The sequence below is a fragment of the Rhipicephalus sanguineus genome, chromosome 8, assembly GCF_013339695.2.
Source record: "Rhipicephalus sanguineus isolate Rsan-2018 chromosome 8, BIME_Rsan_1.4, whole genome shotgun sequence".
NCBI lineage: Eukaryota > Metazoa > Arthropoda > Arachnida > Ixodida > Ixodidae > Rhipicephalus > Rhipicephalus sanguineus.
In genome coordinates, this window is record NC_051183.1 from 155,081,290 (window position 1) to 155,099,665 (window position 18,376).

Below are 18,376 nucleotides of genomic sequence, written 5' to 3' on the forward strand. Positions count from 1 at the left end.
GCCGCTTGCCGGCAGCGCGTTACGTGTGGAACGTACGATCGCGTCCTCATCAAGTGTGCTTTAAAGTAAGTTTCCTGTCGGGAAAAGCGTCGTCGTTATCACACTTGCTACAGATATCGCGTTTGCTACCTCGTCCGCAAATTGAAAAGTTTTGCAGCTTCATGACGCGAGCTTTCGCCTTTTCTGCCAGTGCGCGGACTTAAACGAGCTTGGCGGGCTTTTGTCGCCGTTGATCTCCCAGCCGCGAACATAAACCGCACAAACTTCGTATCATGCGTGCTGTTCTTGGGTTAGTGCTTGAGTGCGATCTTTTCAACGTCCGATCTTCATGTTGTCTTGGAGAAACTTCCCACGACACCATGCTGAACCGCTCGCTAGGCCTAATCAGCGTTGGTTGCTTTTCGGTAGCGGTCGCGGGCGATGAAAGTTGCGGTTTTGTGCGGAATCAACGAAACTTTTTGCGATGGCTGCACTTGAAGGGAAGAGAATTACATCGTTAATGAAAACGAGGGCATGGTTGGCACATGCAACTCTCGAATGGTGGTTCCAGATTCGATTGCAATGTCTTGGACATCGCGTGCGCGCCCGTGAAATCGAACGATCGGTACCGCTCAGCACATGAAATTTCGGTCGCGATTCGACATGGTTTCTGTGTAATGCACATACCTCGAGGTGGCCTGAAACGTAGTGGGCGAATTTCCGCGAAGGCACTTTGTTTTCTTTGCTTTTTCCCCCCGTGTTCATTTCGTTGGCAATGCGTGTCTTTGGCGGTTAATTTTTGAACATTCGGAGATTTAAGTGGTTGTAAGCGCCCCAAATCGCATATGTCGATTATCGGACACGCGAGGCTACATGCTCAACACGTTTTGCGCAAGTGCAGCCTTTGTAGAAGGTTGTTTTGGTTATAGTGCGGTACCGCTTATACAGTCGACGTCCGATTTCCCGGACGCCCGAAATTCCGGACATGCCTGATTTCCCGGACTCATCTGTGGCACCGTCAAGTTCCCCGTAGAGTCAATGTATTAAAAAGTCCGAAATTTTGGACGCTTATAGCCTTCGCCATCCGATTTCCCGGACTTTTTACTGTTAACCGCCAACCCAAAGTCACCACCGACGCCGCCATTTTGGTTGTTTTCATTTTCATATCCTTGAACCCACCATACTCGCATCAGCAGCAACGCCGCACCGCGCCGCGGCTGCCGTAACCTCGAAACCGCACGTGTCAATCCGTTGCCAGCCGTAGCTTAGCCAAGCCAAACCTCACTGTGTTCGTTCACGTGTTGTTTTGTCAGCTGTGTCAGCTCTGCGGTCGTGTCTGCGGTTGATCGTTTGCTGCTGCGCGCTACCTTCAGTGATCACGTTTCCCGACCTCCAGCATCCACAGAGTTCCTAGCTGTTTCGTGCTGCGCTTTTCGTCGAGCGGATTCGCCGTTTACAGCAATGGCAGCGACTGCTCCTTAGTCTTCGTCCGCGCCTTCGAAGCGCACAAAGCCACCTCGTAGGCTCACGATGACGAACTGCCATCTGCGGACGTTGCCTTCGACGATCTGCGCGCTGGTGGCGTGTTGATTCCAGCCGAGATAACCCTTGAGGGCTTCGCCGACGCTAACAAAGACCTCGAGCTATGTGCGGAGTTGACCGATGACGAAATCATTCATCAAGTTACGGAGGATTCCGATGACTCCGACACTGAGAACGAAGAGCCAGCTCCTACACAGCCAACGAACACGGAGTTGACGCGAGCACTGATGACACTGTCATTGGCGTACAGCGGCAACATGACGTTGACTGAAATTTAGGCAGACATAATCGCGGGCAAGCGGACCGTGCAAAAGAAAATAAGCGACTTCTTTGCGCCCAAGTGCTGACCTATGAGGTAGTGCCGGCCACGTCGTATTTTTTTTTATAAACGGCTCTTTTCAAAGCCACCTAAACGATGCATTGGCTGAATTGCAATGGGAATCTTGTATTCCGGCTGTGACCCTCTCCGTCAGCGAAAAATACCTACCAAAAAGGTGCGTTTTCACGTGCATTCGTTTTTCCGGACGTTATCGCGGTCCCTTGAGGGTCCGGGAAATCGGACGTCGACTGTAGTGCGGATATTCGTGACTCCGGCGACTTAAGTTATAAGCGGTCTATACTGTATTGTGCAAGGGTGGATCCTTGGCCTTGTTGGTGCGACATATGCATAACGTTAAGCGCAGTACTGATTTGACGAGGACGGGACAGGGAGGGACACACACACAAGCGCTAACTTTCAACAATGATTTATTGTGAGCTGGATCACTGCATAAATACATGAAAATTGCGGACATCAGGCATGCGCAAATGTGAAGGATCTAGGAATGACAATTCTTTTCTGGACAATGATAATGAATGTGCGCTGACACATTCTTGGCCTAACTCGTGTATGGTGGCTGATTCAACTATCAACCGCGTGGTCTCATCCTTGTGCGTGCGTACGACAGAGCACTCATGAAAAGCAGGCGAACACCCACACGTGCTGCAATGCGCGGTTAACAAACCATCGCCACCCTTTTTTACATTGTTTTTGTGTTCTCTAAGCCTGTCGTTAAGGCAGCGCCCCGTCTGCCCCACGTAGAATTTCCCACACGAAAGGGGGAGCTTGTCGTCAGCGCACCTTCATTATCATTGTCCAGAAAAGAATTGTCATTCCTAGATCCTTCACATTTGCGCATGCCTGATGTCCGCAATTTTCATGTATTTATGCAGTTATCCAGCTCACAATAAATCATTGTTGAAAGTTAGCGCTTGTGTGTGTGTCACTCCCTGTCCCGTCCTCGTCAAATCAGTACTGCGCTTAACGTTATGAAGATATTGTGATGTGATTATGCCATATAATGTGATGCTTTGCGAGCTTTCTTGTATTGATGCTATCACTAACATAATTAAGTCTTCATTGCAATTGATCATTGAATAATTTTTATAGGATACTAAGAGTGGCTCTCATCATGACAGCCTATCCCTTCCTCCTAAATAACGGGCAGTTACGGCCACGACATTGGTGGAATAGAAATTCCTTAGCAGTTTATTCAAGACGCGAATTGGGCAGATGTAAATTCATCTCCCTGCTTCACTCAAGCTCACTTGTAAATCTTGACTGTGATGTGCTTCATCATTCACCCGATTGTGAACACGGTTATCTGCGAGGCTTCTATTTTTCCAGATGATTCACGAGAGCTTGCGGTGATACCACGCACGGCTCCAAGCGTGCCTAAATTGCATGAACAGTGCTTTATTTCACCTCCAAGTGCTCGGCCGCGGAGTCCGGGAAGTCGGCACGCGATGTGCTGGGTGGCGGCATTCGGTGATGATGCGCAATATTCCTAGGTGCGGCGACGAAAAAAAAAACGGTGCGCAACGTGTTTGGTCTCGCATTTCGGGACGCCGACGCGCGGCCGCTGCACGACGAGCTTGGCTGTGGGGTCTGCTGCCGATGCGTAAAATGACCATCCGCGGTTTCGAGGAGCCTGCGGGCGATGTGCTTCATTGCTTACGAAGAAGCACACTGCCGCAGGTCCGCTAACGCGTTGTTCTTGCCCGCAAAGTTCGAGGTTCGTCTCGCACGCCGGCGCCGTGAGCGGAGTTAAGCCTAGCGACGACTCCGAGAAGTAGACGCGCCGGCCGCGGTGCCCGATGTTTGTTTCAAAGTACGTAATGCGTGGTCGCGAGTACAAGGAGTCGTCCCGCGATTATCTTCGTCACGACGTCCGAAGTGTTGATAAGCAAAACCTCCAACCGCTGATCCGACGAGTCAACGCTAAAGGGTCTGTCCGAGACGCGCGCTTACGATGTTCGCTACGAGCGCGGCGCGCCATCGTAATCTGATCGAGCTTCCGCTTGCAGCTCCAAACTGAAACGTAGTTATATTCCACGTGATCGTCGAGCAGTGAACACAGAATGAAAGCGAACGTGTCACAAAGACCGCTACTTTCCACAGCCGTGACCTCGCGATGCGCAAGCAGCACAGCAGCAGCCGACGATCTCCCGAAGCGTGCATAGGACCAATGGCGAGCCGCGCTGGGGCAACATGGCGGATGCGGCCAATCGGAGCCCTCAACACGACCTTTGGACATTTGCTTTTTGTGCGCTTGTTTTTGAAGGGAGGAGCCAGCTGAGGCGGGGAATTTGAAGACTGCGAAATGCCCTTTCCGACGAGACCAAAATATCGGCGTCCGGTGGCGTCGTTGCAGAGTTATGATTTTTTGAAAATCAGTGTTTTTTTTGCGATTTCCGCAATAATTTTTGCCACCTTGGCAGGCGTAACAAGTTTTTAAAGCACTTCTACGTCGTTTTCCGTGAGGATATTTTGGAATCTGATAGAAAAATGGCTACAGAAACTGAAAATGTGATTTTCAGAAAACCGATTTTTTTGCCATTTTTCGCGATTTGATCCCCGCGTCCCCCCTTAAAGTTTCGCTAATTCGATTTTAAAAATGAGCCGTTAGTTTAAAGGCCAACTCCGGCGATTCTTTGGCCATGTCAAAGTAATGGTGCTTTTATGTTTCTGAGACACTCCTATTACGAGCCCGATAGCAGAAATACTCGGCAAATTGGAGAATAATTTTAAATAAGAAAAAAAGCACAACACCGAAACCCAACCAAGTGTGCTGTCTATTTATGATGTAGACGTTGTTACGAACGAACCGGAAGTCGTGCAAGGCATGCTGGTCACGCCGGCGCGGAGTATGAAAACTGTGACAGCCGGGACGACCAGCGAAGCGCCGGCCAAACCAACGCTGTCTGTCGCCTTGTGCACAGCAGACACTCGCTGTAGCGGCCGAAGCGGCTGCGTCACTTCCGCCGCCTTCCCAATACTGACATCACAGACGAAATGTTGCCAATAATTGCGGGAAGCCACGAGGGCGTTTGCAGACAATCTTTAAAATTCATTTGCAAACAATCTGCGCATGTCTGAAGCCTGTAATTTGGCATAAATGGCGGAAACGTGCAAGGGAAGGTACCCAGCGAATTTCATTGAGATCCATCGACCTCGAAAAATCACCGGAGTTGGCCTTTAAGTTAGTCGATTACCAAGTGAAGCAGGTGTCTGAGCACTGTAGCTCACTGGGTGTGTGACATGTGGTGTGATCTGCCTGTTGGTGTGGTGTGTGAAGCTGCAATCGAGCAATTTCTGTGATCCTGGGCATACGCATCAGTCTTTCCATGGAGGAGTTCATGTCATGCATAGTGATACAGAGGTAGTCCTTGTACATCATGATTCTTTGTTTATAGTCATGGTAGCCATTGTATGACTTCCATCCTGCCACTTGTTTGAATTCTCAGTAGTTCATAATCTTTTTTCGGTAGTCCTAATCCACATAGTGTTTGCACCCACAGCTCTGCCTTGGGAAAAATAAGTGCAATGGTTGCATGAGTAGATGCAGTAGGGCCCCTCTAGTATGTTTCCCACGGAACTGAGAAAAAAAAGAAACAGTAGCTGGGTATTACAAACCCTGTTAATACGTACCCGCTTTAAGCGTACTAGCGGTTAAAACGTAGTTGCAATGAATCCCCGACAGAGTCTCATAGAGCCTAATGCATTCGCTGACTGCTTAAGCCGTAGTGCTTCGTCCTACGCCTACTGGTTAGTGCGTACCCTGCGTACCGCGATAACTTCTTGGGCCATAAAATTTTACTGCGCCGCTGAACTTCCCGACCCCCCAATGTGCCGCCAAAGGTTTTCCGCCTTCGAGAAGTGCGTAGATAGGTCGATCGCTGATTCCGACTTCCGCGCGATTGCGACGACACTTTTGCGAGTAAGCACCAGGAAAGAACAAAGGTAAGGTGGCAGCTGCCGACGAACGCGCTAGCATGACTTATCGCCGACAACCTTATCACAATAAGTTTCTTCAGATATCTGCTCGGGCACGCGCGCGGCGCAGCTCTACTTTAAGCCTACTGCACGCTTTTAATAGGCAACAACCTGAACGCGCTGCCGCCTCGATGTGCGAGGCCGTATTCAAGCGCGCGCCGCTTTGGAGAAACGAAAGCAGCTCGCTGTTGCGGAGTTGAACGTTGCTGGTTGCGGGTGACGAGAAACCACTTTGCATTGACGCTATCACGCTAAATGCACACGTACCGTACAGCAAGTGTAGCGCTGTTGTAACCATGCTGCACGCTTTTATTGGGCGACCAACCAAACGCGCTCCTGTCCGCTGCCAGCACCGCTAGAGCGTCGCAGAATGCGCATCGCCTGCAGGAAATTCGTCATCGCCGTGTTAACTGAACAAGCTACTCGCCGCATCTGTGCACGGTCTGGAGCGAAGTGGGTACGAGGAACACTCCCACAACGAATGTGCGCGTGCAGTGCAGCAAGCGGCCCGGCAGTGACGGCGTGAGCCGAGAAGGCCATGCGCTGCACGCAACTAGCCAGGAGACGATCGGCTCCACGCAGCCGTACCATGTTTCACTGAAACTGTGTCAGTTTTCGTTTAGTAGCAGATCGCAGTACAGACGCACACACATATAGCCGACACTGTCCGTTCCGTCACTATGTCGGTCACTGCGTATACCGGACCCTGTAATAGTTCCGAAATGCTCCTTGGCGTCGCCACCGCGCGCTATCGGCACTACCGGACGGGCGTGCGAGATTGCCACAATCTTTTATCCACTTTGGCAAAAACAAAGAAAAGGCTTTGCAGTGGGTAGTTAAGCAATATTTGTTGTGGCACTGTATATATTTCTTTGCTGGCGGCGATGGCGTACGCGAGGAGATGCAAATTTTTACTTGGTGTTAATGCGTACTACCATTTAGTGTGTAGTTATGCGGCGTTCCCGGCAGGTACGTATTAACAAGGTTCCACTGTACTTGAACAGAAACACTACAGTGAACTCCCGTTAAGGGGGGTACACTGCTCTTAAAATTTTTTTCTCATTTCTTGATCGATCTTGATGATACTTAGTGAGTTTATGTATATTTGTGCGCTGATTTCAAATATGCAATTACTTTTTTAGTATAGCCAGTAGTTCCTAAAATACAAAATATTTCATGTAATTTTTGGGGAGGCAGATTTTTTTTCAACTAAGAGTTACAAAGTAAATCAGCATATCACAATAACCTGTAATCAGAACTGAGTGCAACGAAACAAAAATAGATGTTCTAAGCCCATTAGAACAAAAGTTACAGTATGTTGAACATTCACGAGTGCGTCAATTTCAAGCTGCAATTTCCTTCGCGAATGTTCAACATACCATAACTTTTGTTCTAATGGGCTTAGAACATCAGTTTTTGTTTCATTGCACTCAGTTCTGATTACAGGTTATTGCGATATGCTGATTTACTTTGTAACTCTCGCTGTTAAAAAAAAATCTTCCTCCCCAAAAGGCACATGAAATATATTGTATTTTAAAAACTACCGGATATACTAGAAAAATAATTGCATATTTGAAATCAGCGCACAAATATGCATAAACTCACCAAGTATCATCAAAATCGATCAAGAAATGAGAAAAAAATTTTAAGAGCAGTGTCCCCCCTTAAGACGAACTCAGTTATGACGAATTCTTGCTTATACTGAACAACACGAGACCATTTGTTTGGTTTCCCATGGACTCAATGCAAAAAAAATTCGCTTAAGACGAACCGCCCAACTGTACTCTTCTGTTAAGACGAACTTTCGTGGTGATCGACAACTCTAGCGATTCTGTGAAACGAACACTGCAGTCTTGGTGGAGCATTCAGGCGACCGAGAAAAAGCAAAAAAGAGTGCTTCCTGGAGCAAAGACTCGAAGCAAATCGCGATGTGGAGGGCGCGAGATAAATGAAGAAGAACGGTCAGCGGATAACGCCGGTATCCCCTCTCACCCCCAGCCTGTGGGTGGGGTAGATGTGGGCTTTATCAGCATGAAAGCAACAAAAGGAGTAGGGGATTTACAACTTGGACCCCCAAGCCATTGCGTCCTTTTGTATTCCCCCCGTTCTTGGGTTTCCCAGCTGGAGTACAAAGGAGAACGGAAGAACACAAAAGCGCAAGGGGAGTGGGAAAAAAGAAAAAGAAAGCGACAACAGGAACAAAAATGGTCTGTGCATTACAATCGGTCAGGTGCATTGTCATCACCATCACACAATGGCGGCTGAGCACATGTATTTTGTGGTCAATTCGCGTAGGACCTGTGCACGTTGTATCTGTTCCCAGTGAAGTGCAAATTGTGATGATCTATTTTGATTATTGAAGCGCACGACAAAGGAAGGCTATTTTGCACAGTGAATATAGCTACGTCGTGTCTTTTTCAAGGCTTGTGACCGTGAGTAGCCCGATGGGATATCTTCAGCTGCACGTCGATCAGGAAAAGTTACTACGGGCCGAAAACGGGAAAATATCCGGACCTCGAAGAAAACCTTGCAGACTTTCTTAACCCATTAAGGCCCAAGAAAAAACTATTCGTTGAATTTATTTGAAATTTGGCGTACTTATCTAACTACAGTAGACAACAACATCTGGCAATTTTCATAGAGTTACATCTATTCCTTCAGAAGTTATGATACTGTACTTTAGAAAGTACGCTGGGCTCTTGCGATAGCAATGCAAGCTGGCTCGGCACAAGAATAGCAAGCATGGTTGGCCCTTGCGATACTAATACCAAACTTGTTTTGGCACATGCAACTTGTCGAAGCAGCGACTCATCATGCAAAGCGTTGCACCATAGTTTTCGAAGCATCGTTTTTATTTATTGCAGACAGTGAACTTCAACCGTTTTTCAATCTTCTTGTGAAAATGCCCATATTGATGGAGGGGACTGGCAGGCACACTGCACACGGAAGACCTCTTGATAGTTCTATTGTGTACACGGCACAGGTAGTGTCTTGCAAGTATGCAGGTGAATGACAGCAGTCGACGCATAGAGGGTCTGCTAACCTCCAGCAGGTTGGCAGATCCTCTATGCATTCAGTGCAGCAATGTTGATGATCTGTGTGAATAGGGCCTTCCATCACTTTTTCCCACGAATGAAAACTCTGTAGTTATACGCAGCTTGATTGTGGAGGTGAATCTCTCCCATGCCAATATTTGTCTCGCTGCTGACGATGTTTCGTGATGGCACTACGTTTTTCTTTTGAGTTGATGATCATCTGCTTACAGAGCGTAGTGGCTCGACTGTGTCATAATTCATCGCCATAGCAACTATGCTATTGTCTTTGCCATTTACGAAAAGAAACTCGTTTCTCTGATCAAAACAGAAGCAGTCTTCCCGATTTCTTTCGTTCCATCAGGCAGAAGGCATTCACTCGCACAGCCGCCTTCCCCCTCCTCCTCAGCCCCCCCCCCCCCTGTTTCGGAATGACAATTACTTCACCAAGAGGCTCTCGTATATCTCTGCCGGCATCTCTTGCAGTCTCCCGAGTCTCAAATGACCGTAAAAACAGCATTCTTCCGAAGAAAATACCTGGTTCGATCTCTGAGGCAACCTACAACGCAATGCACATGTAAGCTCTCACAAAGGCCCAGTGTACTACGAAAAGTACACCAACATTTGATTAGCCCTCAGAGCAAAACTGTGCACTACAGCTGATTCTCGCGCTTCGCCGCGATTATATTGTTCTTTCTGAAGCACAATCAATCTGTTTTGTCAATGTGTACAATGCGAAACCTTAAATTAATTGAGAAAACGTAGTAGTCGTCACATGCGTTCGACGGGCGCTCGTTTTCCACAAGTTTAACAACTCGTAGCACACAAAAAATTGACCTCAGTCAATATGTTCGATTAGGAGTGTCTTGCTGCAACCTTTAGCGTCAAAAATGCTAATCAGAAGAATTTGATTATTGGATAGTGTATTATCTATTCCAGAAAAATGAAGTGTACTTTGTAAAGTACGCTGGGCGCTAATGGGTTAAGCAACTCGCCGTATGATGACTTTTTCAAGACAACACCACGCGACCGAGGCATATCGAGAAGTGATCTTAGAGCCAGCAAAACAGGCTCACAGAAGAAAAGGAACTGCCAGGACAATGAATTTTACATTCTTTGAAGGAAAATTGTGCTTGTCTCTTAATTTTTTTTTCTAATCGTCAACATTGGAGCTTGTTACAGTTTTATCATTAAAATGTGGTAGCAATATCTTCATGAGCATTTTTATTTTTGAACACGCGAAATCGAGTGCTCGTAAGATTCGTGTAAATGCTCTGCTTGAAGGCATATTTTTTACCTAGATGAGCCAAATAAATGTTTTTTCTTGTCTTTCTTCCCCCTTTGTCGGCCTACTCCATTTAGTGTTTTCAAGTAACATATTTGGATGCAGTTGGCATGTTGGCATGTCTCTTTTTGAGGGCACTTCTGATAAGCCGAATTCCTGATAAGACGAACAGATGACCGCGGTCCCTTCAAGTTCGTCTTAACGCAGTGATGGAAGTGCTGCTCCAATTGCTCCAAACTGCTCCATAAGAGAAATGCTGTTCCATGCTGCTCCAAACTGTAATTTTTGTTAGGAACTGCTCCGAACCTGCTCCGAAATGGTGCTGGGAAACTGAAAACAATGAACTTTAACCACGTGACCATCCAGCGAGCCTAAACGAAACCAAAACAAGCTGTATACTATCATCCTAGTATGATAGTGTGCTGGTTGTATACTAGCTGCATAGTATCATATTGACAATGCCACAAGTACTCTGGCACGATATATATCTGATTTAGCTTTATGTTTATACCTGACAAGTCTGTCAGATTAGTTTGATATCATACTGATTACTAACTGCTGCTGTGACAACTGTCATGTGTGGCTGTTTGCATTTATCGCTTTATCAGATAAGCCTCATTTATGCCACAAGAACTGGCATTCAAAGTGTATAGCTCATTCCGCTTTTTTTTTTAAATTTCAATGCAGGCTATTTTGGTGAAATCTGAAAATAATAGATTGCTTTGATCTTGTACCGATTGTAAACTGCTGCTTTGGCGGCAGTTATATGTGAATTTGGTGCTCAAATTTATTGCTTTTATATCACTTATGCCGCAAACGCTGGTTTAACTATACATATAGCTCATCTTACTTAGTATTCAATGACCATCCATCTGCGTAATTATTTGTCCCTTCCAATTTGCAGTGATTATTGTATGTGCAATGTTTAATACCAAATATCGATATTTATGGAACGCATTAATGGTGCTTTATACTCCAGAAGTGGTTTAGAATATTTTGCCATCTGCTCCGAAAACACAAATAGCTGCTCCAAATGAGCATTTTTCCTGCTCCAGAATCTGCTCCAAAAAGCAAAATGTCGCTTCCATCACTGTTAACGGGAGTCTACTGTACAGTCACCAACCGTTTATTCAGACTTGGCAGGTACTTGGCAGTCTGAAGAAACGTACTCGTCAGACAAAAAGCCTCTCTCATTAGCCCAGTGGCCAGGAAAATTTGTCAATGTGCGCGTCTGCACAAACGCCCGCTTACGCGCGACCAGGTCTGCCTGTATTTCAGCGAGTGTTTCGCCATCATTGCTGTAGCTGAATGATAGCATTGTTACGGCCAGCACTAAACCTGCATTTGATGTCTGTGGTGTGGGCAGAGCGTCGTCATTGAAGTCACTGCCCAACTGCACTGGTTTGAGGACCTGGTGGACAGTCTATTTACCGTCCACCTCGGCAAAAAACTCCCGAGTAACTTCAGATTGAGGTCGGTCGCCATCCACCTGGCGAACTCTTTGATAGAATATTCATTGCTTTTTTAGTCATCATAAGTGTCTTATAGTTGTTGCATTTCTTCGTTAATCCCGACAGTGCAGATGGAACGGGTGGCGTTTGAGCCATTTCAGCAGATCAGGCCTAGCCGCAGAAACAACTGACAACACAAACATTGCAAACCCTCGAATGCCATAGCGAGCTGTCTCTGAGGGTATCTTGGCTTGGCCTGCGGCTTGTCCATGGTAGACATTCAATGGATACTTGACTGGCTAAAGCCAAAAGGCAACTGTTATGTGTAGCCAACAGACATAGCCTTTGAGATCGGCAATTGCAATTTCTGCTTGGATTTTGACACTGGCATGACCGCCGCCATAGTCAGTGCAATCTTTTAGTGCTGGCAACCTAGCAAAAATATTGTGAACATCGCTGACAGCTTGTCACAGCGTTCGACGTCGCACCCGATCAGCCAGATGGAGGCCAAAAAATTGAACGGCGCACTGTGAGGCATCTGAATTTTCGGCAGTGAGTTTACATTACTTTAGTATAATGAGTTTCCATGCCACGAAGGTGTCCAAGTAAACGAGCATGTCCGAATGTTCAGCGTCCCAATAAACGGTCGGCGACTGTATATGTCCACAGAAAAACGTAGGTGAGGAACTTATAAGTGAGATTCTACTGCATATTATTATATATTTTTGTATTAACTGTAATTATTTGAAGGAGTTTTAAAAAAGAATTTGCCGTTATTCTTTTTGGTCTTGTGTTGTGGAGTGTCACGGTCTGCTATTATATTTTCTGTGTTATCCTAGGATCCACATGACAGCTTTATTCCAGGGTCTCCTTCAAGCTAACTTGTTGCAGACAAAAACAAACTTGAAACATCAAGATGGCAAAGCTAATTATAACGAGCCTTTCTTCTTTCAGGCCCGAAGCTGGAAGAGATGACCAAGCTGCTGCGTCAGGAGTTGGCTGAGCACCCACCCGTGTCGGGTGCCTACGTGCCCAAGAAGGGTGAAGTGTGCGCTGCAAAGTTCTCCGAAGACCAGCAGTGGTACAGGGCACGTGTCGAGAAGGTCCAGTCCAGCGGATCGGTCGAGATCTTCTTCATCGACTATGGAAACGTGAGTGCTCCTAGTGGTTTTTCTCCTCCTATACCTGTTTAGAGTCACGCCGGGATGCATCTTCTCATAGTCACCTCTGTAGTCCACATAAATCTTTCACTTCGAAAATCGAGGGGAATTTTTTGAAGTGATGATACAGGAGCACAAATTAATGAAAAGAGAAATTGAAGTTATTACAAGATGTACAGTGGAACTCCTATTATACGACTTTGAGGGGACCATGCATAACCATCGTATAATCCGGGCGTCGTATAATCGAAAAACTAAAAATATTGGCAGTGGCCGTCAGCTTTGCCCAAAAAAGGGGAACAGACCGCCTCAATAGCCCATGACACGACCCTGAGGTTCTCCAAGGATGGTAGATTAAATTATTTTTGAAAATGGCAGCTAATGGCAGCATTACTTAGTTAAGGGGGGACACGGGTTGTGGAGACGAAAAAATCGTGAAAAAACTCGTTTTTTTTTTATTGCGTTTTTGAAATCTACAGCAACTAGTGCACTTATACTGTGAATTTCAAGCCGATAATATCAGTATTTCAGCCGCAAAGACCTTCTATAGAGCGCGTCCTAGCGAAAATTGAGCCGAAATCGACGTTGAAATCACCCATTTTCCGCAACGCGCCCCTGCTCTCCCATGTGTGCCAGCGCGGCCATCTTGCTCTCATTTGAGAGAGCAGTCTTTCGCCTTCAAATTCCCGCCAGAATGGGCCCGATTCAGCCATTGGCAGCTTAGAAAATGCGCGGCAAAAAAAAGGCATCACGGCGCCCTCCTATTCGCTACTTCGTGCACGTGACTTGAGCTTGCCTCTCTATTGGTGGAGTCCCACGGCTATCGTCTGCTCCGCGCTTTGAGGCGCGCATGGACGCATGCCATTTCGCCTCAGTGTTAGCTGTGCCAGCGACGAATCCGTTCACAATGTCAAATCCTGAACGGAAATTCCGCACGCGGCACAAGTTTGGTGCGAAAAAGGTGCGACGGACGCTAGTCGCGAATTTCACGAGACGCTCCGTGATACCGCAAGACCCCCAAGACTCTACACGCTCCGCGTCTGATGGCGAAGTCGTCGATGCTACCACGGAAGAAGGCCTAGCGTCCGCATCGGCTGTCGCGGAGCCTGTGCAAGGTCCGTCTGCCGCCGACCCTTCGACCAGCGGTCGCGTGCGTCAGGATACGATCTATCGGCAACGATCCGATTTGGAAGAGGAGCAAGCGAAAGCCAAAAAGAAGCTATCGGAGTTGTCGTCCGCTGCAGCGACGGAGCAAAAACGCGTATTCGTAGGTGACGGTGCCGACGACGCAGCTCGCCCGCCTGATAGAACTACGTTTACAATTATAGATTTGGACACAGTGAACAGCGCGTTGTTGGCCTTTGCTATGTGCAAGGCATGCAACGGGGAACTTCAAATCGTCCGAGACGACCGGGAATTCGGACTCACCGTGAAGTTGAGTTTCGTGTGTTCAACCTGTGGTGAGACTGCGTCGTTGTGGAGCTCGCCGCGTGTTCGCAGTGATGAACGCATGAAACCTTTCACTGTGAACGTTTTGGCTGCGCGTGCCATGCAGGCAACGGGGCATAGACAGACCGCGCTCAATGATGTGTTCTCGTTGATGGGCATCAGCCGTCGGGGTCTGCACACAAAAACGTGGCAGCACTACGTGAAGACGAAGTTGGCACCCGCGGTCGGTTCGCGAACTTTACGCCGAACTCAGTATAGGCCACACCGGGAACATCGCGGTGTCATATGATGGGACATGGATGACCCGCGGTCATTCATCACATATCGGTGTCGGCACTGTAATAGAGCTGTTCAGCGGGCTGGTGCTTGACTTTGTTGTTTTGAGCAACTTTTGTGCCGGGTGCGAGTCGGGCCCAAAGGAAGGTGACCCTTCTTATGTAGCGTGGAAGAAAGATCACCAGTGCCAAAAAAACACTGAGAAGAAGGCTGGGGAAATGGAGGTTGAGGCCGCCCTCATCCTCTTCAGGAGGTCTCTTGAGCGGCACAACCTGCGCTACACCACGGTGCTTTGCGACGGGGACAGCCGCAGTTACCTTGCGCTACAAGAAGATAAGGTGTATGGGTATATCCCAGTGGAAAAAGAGGACTGCATCAATCATGTCCAGAAGCGCATGGGCACTGCTTTGCGCAACTTGATTGCCAAGCACAGAGGTCCTGGCCTTGAAAGTCTTGGGGGAAAGGGCCGCTTGACAGGAGATCTGATCTCCAAGCTGAGCGGTTATTATGGGTGGGCTCTCAAGACCCACAGTGGTGATGTTGATGCTATGCACACAGCAGTGATGGCCACCTATCATCACATCACATCCAATGATGATGTGGCAAACCACACTCTTTGCCCAGCTGGCCCAAACTCCTGGTGCAAACAAAATGCGGCAAAGGCCAAGGGTGAGCCCATTCCCAGACATCGTCGAAAGCTGCCTCCGCATGTCTGCCAAGCCTTACTTCCCATTTATCAGCGCTTGTCAGACAAAAAGCTGTTGCAACGATGCCAGTGTGGGAAAACCCAAAACAACAATGAATGCCTGCATTCAATGATCTGGGCCCTGGCACCAAAGGAGCGACATGCTTCCCTATTCACAGTGGAGGCAGCTGTGGCAGAAGCAGTGCTCAAGTTCAACGCAGGCAATGAAAGGGCATCAGAAGATATTATGAAAGAGCTGAGCCTAAACGCCAGCTGGCAAAGCCGCAGCCACATGGCTGAAAAGGATCGACGGCGCTCGGCAGCATCAGCCAAGAAGCGAGAAACAACTGAAGACTTGCACCGGTCGCTGAAAAAGCGCCACACAGGGGCTAATAATCAAAAGGACTACATGCCTGGTGCATACTGAGCTGTTTCAAGAGCAGTTATGTAAATATAACGAGTCTTTTTTGTTTTTCTCAGTTTTCTCAAAATATGCTTTTTGGTCACTTTACTAGTTTGTCGAGGTGATATCTCAAGATCTAGAACAGCTAGAGCAATAATTTTTTTTTAACATGAAGCCCACTCTGTGTATTACAAAGTGCTGAGAGCAGAATTTCCATTTCCTGCACATATAAATTTAAAAGTTATTAAATTTATTTGTGTGTCATAGCCATGGCCTAGACACTGAACTTTCATCATCTGCAGAACTGCTAATTATGCTTTGATTTGAAATCTGCTTGCAGCGTTGCACTTATTGCTAATTGCACTATCTAGCTATGCAATAATAATAATCAGTTTTTGATAAGCACATTCTTTCCTATTGTCTGCGAAAACAATAGAGTGGCAGCTTCGTGTATCTTCTGAATTAATTGACCTACAAGAAAACTTTTTGCATATTTGAAATCAGCAGAAAAAACTACATAAGCATGTATATTTTCATCAAGTTTCGTCAAAAGATGCAGAAAATATCTCCACACACCATGTCCCCCCTTAAATGAGGTGTGAGCGAGTCGTTATCCTTAACTTTAAAATATTGAATCCAACGCGCATCTTTCTCCCGATAAATTAACTCTGAAAAGTGCCTGCACGTGAAAACGAAACAAACCGCGTCGGCAACAGCCTCCCGTCAGAAGAGTCAGACACAGTGTCATCGCCATCACATAATGGCGATGGAGCACGAGTTTGCATAGCTATGGCATAGCATGCTTTCGTGCGCAACTGAGCTGTGCGCATCATATTTGTTTCCTTGTGAAGTGCAACTGGTGATGTCCCGCTGTTATTATGAATGTCCACGTCAAGCGAAAGTTATTTTGCACTGTGAAAATAGCTGCATTGCATCCTTTTGCGTGCTCAAGGCCTGTGACTGCGAGTACTACAAACAAAGGCATATCAGCTGTATGTCGACCAGGAGAAGCTTCCACGGACCGAAAACGTGAAAATATCCGGATCTCAAAGATGAGCTTTACGGCCAGTTCGAGCTTCTCCGTGTACTAGATAGAGCTTGTCTAGGTAACGACCCTGGATACGCATGCGATCGAGGCGTATCCTGAAGCGATCTTAAGGGGGGACGCGGGGATCAGATTGCGAAAACCTCGAAAAAAATCGATTTTCGGAAATTACGCAATTCGGCATCTGCAATGCCTATTCTATGCTGTACCAAAACTATTTCGCTGAAAACCTACTCTAAATGCTCGAAAAAAATAAGTTTGTCAGCGCGTTCGGCGAAAAAGCGGCTCAAAATCGCGAAAAAACACCGATGTTCGCGAAGCAATTGTTCGTCTTTCGCGCCACCGATCGCCGCCATCTTGGTAGGCTTCGGACCGTCGATGCTTCGCCTTCCCGCTTTCACGCGTTTCAAACGTCACCGGCGAGGAGAAAACCCACAAAAAGCAAAAAAGGAGCACATGGTCATACGGGCACTCGAAGCGCCATTTTGTGAAAGCGGGCCTCCGATTGGCTGGCGCGCTGCAAGGAGGCTCCCCATTGGCCGCTGTCACACCAAGAGAAGAGTAGCCGCCGCAGTCGTCTGCATCACAAACCACGTTTCGCGCACGCTTTTAGCACTTGTTCACTCACGCAGTTATGGAATCTCGCTCGTTCAAGAAGAAGTTCGCAACGACTCACGCGTTTGGAAAACGAAAGCGGAAGCCTCCTACGGCGAAAAAGAGACGGCGGTTAGCGGAATCTCCGACGACTGCACTGGCATCAACGGAGCACGTGGAAAACACTCCAAGCTGCCGCGCACCACACTACCCCCAAGAACCCAGCGGTGAATCCATCGTGACAACATCGATAACGCTGTTGTGTGGTGATAATCACGCAACACGTTCAAGGGAGGACGCATCCAATGCTTCCGCGTGTACCGCGACCCCGGACGTTCGACGCGAAGGCGCTCGCTCGCGCAGCCGAGATAAAATCGCCGTCTGCCGTTCGGACGAAAGGGCGCCGTCAAAGTCTGCGGAAGTGCGCCCGTTATCTACGAGCGATCCTCGACCGTCGACAAGCTTCGACGTGAACGACGATTCACCGTGTGCGAATGCTTCGACAAATTGCTCAACGCCGCCAGCCGAGCGCCGAGATGAAATCGCCGACTGCCGCTCGGATCAAAGGTCGCCGTCGCCGGCAAAGCCTTCGGAAGTGCGCCCTACGAGCGATCCCCGAACGTCGATGAGCTTCGACGATTCATCGTGTGCCACTGCATCTACAAGTTACGCAACGTCGTCAACTGAGCATCGCACCATTCAGGCGCGCTTGGAGACTCGTTATGTGCCAGCGGGAACCGTGGAGGCGCAAGCGTCACGCGTTAGCGAATCGCTCCGCGCGGTGTCCGCTACTCGGCGGAAGCTGTCTCTGGTGGGCCAGCAATGTGAAGATGGCACTTCTGGGACACCCGAGGATGAATTTATTCTAATGCAAGCTGCTACCATCAACGCAATGCTCGCTGACACACTGTGCCCGAAATGCCAAAAGAATTCTGTGGGCGTGAATTATGAAACGAGGCTGGGTCTTGCAGTGAAAATGGTGCTGTCATGCAGTGCTTGCGGCAGCATATCCTCCCACTGGTCCTCTCAAAGGAAGGACGACTCCAGAGTGTTTGACGTGAACATTCGCTCAATGCAAGCAATAAAAACCATTGGCAAGGGACAAACTGCTCTAAATGACTTGTGGGCCACCATGAACGTTTCTCACCGAGGCTTGCATC

At 47.8% G+C, this 18,376-nt stretch overlaps 1 protein-coding gene across 1 annotated transcript in view; it reads left to right on the top strand.

Moving 5' to 3' along the window:
- Positions 1 to 18,376, top strand: part of LOC119402420 (staphylococcal nuclease domain-containing protein 1) — a 143,847-nt gene that overhangs the window by 89,081 nt on the left and 36,390 nt on the right. The window contains exon 14 of the mRNA XM_037669565.2: positions 12,559 to 12,755. Coding sequence (XP_037525493.1) covers positions 12,559 to 12,755 — 197 coding nt within the window. The remainder of the gene's footprint in view (positions 1 to 12,558; positions 12,756 to 18,376) is intronic.